General features: G+C 28.0%; 2 protein-coding genes across 2 annotated transcripts in view; both read right to left on the minus strand.

Annotated features, from left to right (window-relative positions):
- The window catches only part of LOC111386437 (eukaryotic peptide chain release factor subunit 1-3-like), a 4,896-nt gene extending 2,589 nt beyond the window's left edge, over nucleotides 1-2,307 (minus strand). Inside the window, exon 1 of the mRNA XM_023010901.1 lies at nucleotides 2,161-2,307. The gene's annotated coding sequence lies outside the window, so the exon portion shown is untranslated. The remainder of the gene's footprint in view (nucleotides 1-2,160) is intronic.
- Nucleotides 1,424-7,014, minus strand: part of LOC111386424 (pentatricopeptide repeat-containing protein At1g64100-like) — a 25,198-nt gene continuing 19,607 nt past the window's right edge. The window contains exon 5 of the mRNA XM_023010889.1: nucleotides 1,424-1,556. Coding sequence (XP_022866657.1) covers nucleotides 1,424-1,556 — 133 coding nt within the window. The remainder of the gene's footprint in view (nucleotides 1,557-7,014) is intronic.

Genomic DNA, 7,014 nt, shown 5'->3' on the forward strand with positions numbered 1-7,014 from the left:
CCAAAAAAAAAAAATAAAATAAAATAAAAAACCAAAATACACAAAATGAAGTAAAATAGAAGGGAAGGTGAGGGAAAAAAAATACTACCCTACTGTGAAGGGGACAGAGATATATATAACCGATCAAGTCAAATAACTTGAGCCATTAAAGACAAACATTGGCAATGACTTTTCCCGTCGCAAAAGATTTCAGTCATATCCCTTGGACATCATGATAATGAGGATTGAGTTAATTAATAGAGCCATCCAAGTGGTGCATTTTGAATTTCCAATAAAAGCCTCATCAGAACTCAGAATTCTCAAACTCAGAGAATCCATGAGAAGTCATGAGATGCAATGCACGACATAATTATGTGAAGATTCGAAGATAAAAACACAACAGATATTACGCCATGACACAAATGTACTATAAAAAGTACACAATCTAGAAGACGAGAGTGAATTCAATTGTGATAGAAATGCTTAAAGTTTTTACTGTTAAGACTCAAAGCAAGAAATTAAAGGAACTTTTTCATATATCAATGTTTTAAATTTTAACAATGCACATGTAGATAGGTAAAAGGTTGTATTCATGAACTAATTCATCTCCATATATCTGAGGCAATATTCTGTTTTAAGCCTTATTAGACTAATATCCTGTTGTTAGCCCTTATATCCTATTTTGAGCCCTTATTTGACTAACCATCCAGTTTGAACACCATTTCAAAAAAAAAATTCTCAACGCTAATTGACTACTTGTCTAGAGAGTGTTTGGTAGGGATTAAAATTAGATTTTTTAGTAAATTGTGATATGATAGAAGTTTTTGAAATGCGTAGTTGAAAAGTTGTGGGACCCATGAAAAATGTGGTTAATATTGATTGTTTGACTTTGACTTCGATTAAAATCATATTTTAATCTATACCAAACATGTTCCTAGAAACCTAAAAACAATAGAAATCTCACAGACAATAAGTGCTTGTGTGAAAGTGAATTTTTGAAAATCACTTTTCTCCATGCTCAATCACAACTATCCAAAAGAAATCATTTTCACATTTTTCCATAACTTTTCCCTACTATTTAACACTACAATCTCCGAAAAAATCACTCATAAAAAAATCACTTCCATTCAAGCACGAAATAATACAAGACTAGCATGACAAACAATACCATGATATTTGGGAAGACCACCAAAACTAACAAATGAGAAAACACAACCCTTGTTTGATAGTCATTACTGAAAACTCCTTTTTCTACATACTCATTTCCAACCAAACATTCACACATTAAAAAATCTACTTTTTAAGTTCTAAAAATCACTATTCAAAACATTGTTTTTCCAAATAATGGCCATCAAACAGGGCGTAATTATCATTGACAAAATCAACACAGATAACTCTAGTAAATTCTCAACAAATAGAATCATGAAATTTTGCTTTCCAATCATCATTGAAACGGATATCTACAGCCACCAAATTCACTCAACGTCCACAAGCAAGAACAACATTCACACGAATCCACATTTAAACATCGCCTCATGGCAAAAGATTCAGTACATCCATCATTTTTATTTCCTGGGCTATGCTTTAGAATCAAAACATCTAAAGAAATTTTAGGAAAAAACTCAGCTCCGCTTAAATTAGGAAACCCTTAAATTTTCCAAGTTTATTCTTTTCATAAAAAGAAGAATAGTTTCTTTTTTGATGATCTGCTACAGTTTGGTTTCATCACGCCTTACAAATTTCCCAACAGATTATATTAACTATTAAGCTATGAAACACCCAAATAGTTTGTTGCTCCCATTCTCGATACATAACCCAATAGAAAACAATTATATGTGCACGTGTTAAAAAAAACAATTAAAAGAAAATCATTTCATAGAAAATTCATCAAGCACGTGCATCATATATATATATAAAATCAAAATCCCAACAATAGTTTCTAAAATTTTAATCCATCGCTAATCAAACAATATCAGAAGGAATCGATAAACAATTACTAAATCAAATAAATAAATTACAGACAACACATCGTGTACAAGCCGAAAATCAGTAAAACCCAGTACGGAAGAAATAATAAAATAAAATAGAAACAGCAATCTAGAAAATCAAATTACAAAAATAAAAAGAAAAAAGAATTAAACCATTTATGATTAAAGAATTTTAAGAGGAACAGAGAAATACCTTGATAGGGCGAAACAGTCGAATAATATAAAGCGTAAACTGTAAGCACACAGAGTTAGAGAGAGAATAGACGAGAATTTCAATCTAATCTATTGCCACAATCTTCATTTTAATTTATAAATGAAATTCAACAGTTGTCGGTTTATAATTTTTCTTAAAAGCATGCTGACCATACATATTTTTCTTTGTCTTTTATAAGGAAAGAAAATAATTTGATTAACCTCACCTTTAGAGAAAAAAAAAATAAATAAATAAAATTATTGACATAGATTGAAATCAAATTGTTAGTAGATTTTCATAAAATTGTTCTATTTCTCGTTCATAAAATTGCTAAAAGATCACGCAATTTAGGGTGTGTTTGAGCCCTTTAATTTTGAAAGACGTATTATGGAATAATAGATTGATAAAGAATGTATGGTTAAAAAAGAATGAAATTTTTTTGATTTGCGTATAATATTATTTCAATGAAGAATGTGAGATTGAAAATGAGTATTATAGAAAAAATAATGTGATAGAATATAAAATAATAGGTGACAAACATGGGCTTAATCTTCTTAATTTTTACCGTAAAACGTAACATTTGCTCATATTATCATTATGGCTGACTTGTTAAAAGTGAATAGGTCATCGAAGCGGACTTGTTAAACCATAGCTTGATTTGAAGCGAACATATCTATGAGTCTTAAAGCATCTCTAATCGTAGTATAAAATAGAATTAAATTATAATTTAAATTTTTAAAGTAGTCGAAAATCTGACCAACTTTGCTTGAATTTAGATCTATCGAGATGTAAGAATAATTTTGAATATATTAATTAACACTCAATTTTACACCAAGATTGAAGATACTATTATCTTTAAAATGTAAAATAAAGTAAATCAAACCAAAATATTAATGTTGCCCTTCTTCAAGAGGACTGTTCCTCTGCATTAATACAGAGTTCAAACGCCATTAGAATAGAAAATTTGCTAAATGCAAAATTACAAAGAAAGAACATATATATTACAAGTTTGAACACTTGAAAAAGGAAAAAGAAAAAGAGAAAATGTCATGCCTAAACCTCTAATTACGATTGTGTTTTACTTTCTCGTGCTATATTAAATTTATATATGCTATGTTGTATGATAATTTAAAGCATTTTCAAAAGACTATCTATTTTTAAAGGTAATTAGAAAAAAAATTCCTATCGTTTGTATTCATTGCGAAAATGGTTCCTATCGTTTTGAACCTGTTATTTACACCTTCATTTCAAACTTTTCTTGTAGAATTGATCATTTCCGTCATATTTCGTTAAATCTATCTGTTAAATATGTGTAATTTGATGTACAAGGTCCCCATTATTTGCTATAATTACGCAAATAGTCCATATCATTTCAATTTTGACATTTGAATATTCAAATCGACATTACTTTGCTTAAAAGGTCATTGCGGCCATTTTTTCCATTATAACATTATGAAATGACTAATTTTTCATCATATTTAAATAACCAAATAGAAATAATATAATCAAATTGTATCTAAAGTTTCTAAAGTTTTTTAAAAAGTACAAACGAGTCTCAGAAAAATAATTAAAACATTCTAATAAACAAAAACATTTCATCTTCTCAATTAACCTACATACTCTACGCTCATCCCCTACACTCCACCACCACCACGACAAAATTAATTAAAGAGATAATTAGTAGTATAATAAAAGTTAAAAAATTTAAAAAAGGAAAAAAATTTATAAAAACAAAATGGTGTTTATTCCTCGTCAAATAGTTTTTTAAACTTTTAATTCTCTTTTTAATTATTTTGGTGGTGGAGGATAGGCGTACGGGTAGGGACAGGTGGGTTATTTGGGAATATAAAATAATTTTTTATTAGAATGTTTTAAGTTTTTATATGTGAGATTTGTTTTTAACTTTTAAAAAATATTAGAAACTCTAGATACAATTTTTTTTTATATTATTTCTTTTTTAGATTTATTTACTTAAAATGATGATAAATTAATCATTTCATGATGTTATTATAGAAAAAATGGACGCAACGACCTTTTAAGCAAAGAAATGTCGATCTGAATATCCAATTGTCAAAATTGAAATGATATGGACTATTTGTGCAATTACAACAAACAGTAGGGACCTTTTACATTAAATTACATATATTTAACGGAATGACTTAACGGAATATGACAAAAATGACCAATTCTGCACGAAAGGTTTGAAATGAGGGTGTAAATAGCAAATTCAAAACGATAGGGACCATTTTTCGTAATGAGTACAAATGATATGAATATGTCAAAATTGAAATGATATGGACTATTTGTGCAATTACAACAAACAGTAGGGACCTTTTACATTAAATTACATATATTTAACGGAATGACTTAACGGAATATGACAAAAATGACCAATTCTGCACGAAAGGTTTGAAATGAGGGTGTAAATAGCAAATTCAAAACGATAGGGACCATTTTTCGTAATGAGTACAAATGATATGGATGTTTTTTTGCTAATTATCCTATTTTTAAAGAACATATTCTATTATTTAAAGAGCATCTATAAATTTAAAGAGTTAAAATTTTAAAATACTTCAATAAGTTCTTTATATTTAACAGTTAATTTTATTACTTTCAAAAAATATTTATTATTTTTCTTTATCTTTTATTTTAATTAGCTTTTCTTGAGATTATTTTATTATTTTCCTACATTAAAAATTGAAACACTTTAAATGCATTTAATTATAGAAATCGAGTTTGGAGAGCCAAACCTTTAAAGAGTATCTTGAAATATGATTTCAACGGTTGACTCATTAAAATAGAGAGTATCTCATGTTTAAAGAGTTTTTTAGATATAGTCTATTTAGAAAGCAGGACAATAATTAATAAAAAAAAATGAAAATTCAAAATTGTATAAATGTTCATGTGTAAATTATAATAAATAAATAAATAAAGAATTTGAATATTGCTTAGATTCGATGATTAATTCTTAAATTGAATCTTAATCACTACCTTTTTAACTTGTAATCCAAGAATTTGATGATTCAATATTCAAGCCTTCTATTGATGATTCAATATTCAAGCCTTCTATGGAAATTTTCAAAAGCAAGACTACAGTGGTATGTGGTTATCTTATTCGAATTAAATCAAGAAATCAATTTTGAACTCGACAAATGATAAAAAGAAGAAAACATTTTTTTCTCTCTCTTTTCACTCTCTAAATTCAAACTTTGTGAAAGATTTTTTGTTGTTGTTGTTGTTGTTGTTGTTGTTCTTCTTCTTCTTATTATTATTATTATTATTATTATTATTATTTTATCTTTTTGTTCTATCCAATCTCTATTTTTATAGATATAAAGGAGTTAGAATTCATGTGCAATAAGAACTCCAAAAGAAGTCCAAGAATTCCGATTGAAATCAAAATGGGAGTTTCAATTGAAGTTCAATCAGTACGTAACTTATTTAATTGCGGAGTATAGCACTAAAACTTCAATTACAAATATAATTAAGTTTAAAACCTTCATAACATTTACAATTGAGTTGAAAATTTTACAGTAATGCTAATTAAACCCAAAACTTTTTATAGTAATTGTAATTAAGTCTCAACACTTTTCCTAGCTACCATAGGGAATCGATTGGACATATATTATTTAAATTCCAATAATTATATATTGCTCAGTCGATGATTACCATCTAATCTAATTATTAGTTTATAAAGTCGACCGGAGTTTGCTCTCAAAAATATAGTCATCCCTACTCCCTCACGTCAATCTCATTCTTACCTTTCGGGATATTCTTCAATGTCCCTGCTATTCACGGAACATGAGATCCGTAAGATTTTCTTTTTCTTCATTTGAGATCCGATAATTAGGTTTGGACACAAATGACCATTTTGCACTCCATTTATTCTTTCTAATTTAAGTTTCATTTTTTTTCCCAATGATCATGTAAACTAATCACATCTATGGAAGTTCAGCCGTCGCTAAAGACTGAGCTCGAATTTTAACTGCTCAATGTAAAATACTTAAATAGTCATTCTACCCTTTTTAGTAGCAACAATTCTTGATACGAATTGATGTTCCCTATTGAGCTCATTCTTAGATTCTCAACTTATCGATATATTTAATCAATTAAAATGACGTCACCAATTAATCTTATAAAATTATATACATAGGCAAGTCGATGAATTTAGATGAAATACCAACGATCAAATTAAATTTAATTCTCTACACAATCATGCTATGGACTTAAGCTAACATATGATTTGTTCAATATATTCCAAGTATACTAGTGTCACATTTAATTATTTATGTGATAAAGACGTAGCAAACTTGAATAGTGAATTAGGCAACACTACAACTTTTCAATTTAAAATGTCAACTTTTACACATTGATTGTGAACAAATTATTTATTATAAAAATATAAGTTGTTGCATTGTGCTTCTCAGTGTAAGCACTCAACTTATATCATGCAAGTGATCTTACATATTTTGATTCACATGCTCAATATTAAATAAATACAATAAATAAAATAAAAATACAATTCATTTATTATAAAATATATTTCTCTCACAATAAAATATACTATATGGGAACATCCTAACAAATCCCTCATTTGTCCTAGAGTATATGTGTCATGTCTTGCAATCCCATGTCATGTAGATAACTCTTGAAGACCTTAGTCGATATGCTCTTAGTAAATAAGTTTGCGAGATTATCCCCTGGAAACAATCTTATTGACAATTACATTTTCTCTACCAACTATCTTTCTTAAGAGAAAATATTTTCGTTCAATGCATATACCCCTTTGAAGACTCTTGGTCATTTAACATATGTCACTACCCCACTATTATTTCAATACAGTGTCAAGGTTGT

This window comes from Olea europaea, unplaced genomic scaffold (assembly GCF_002742605.1).
Source record: "Olea europaea var. sylvestris unplaced genomic scaffold, O_europaea_v1 scaffold355, whole genome shotgun sequence".
Classification (NCBI taxonomy): Eukaryota; Viridiplantae; Streptophyta; class Magnoliopsida; order Lamiales; family Oleaceae; genus Olea; species Olea europaea.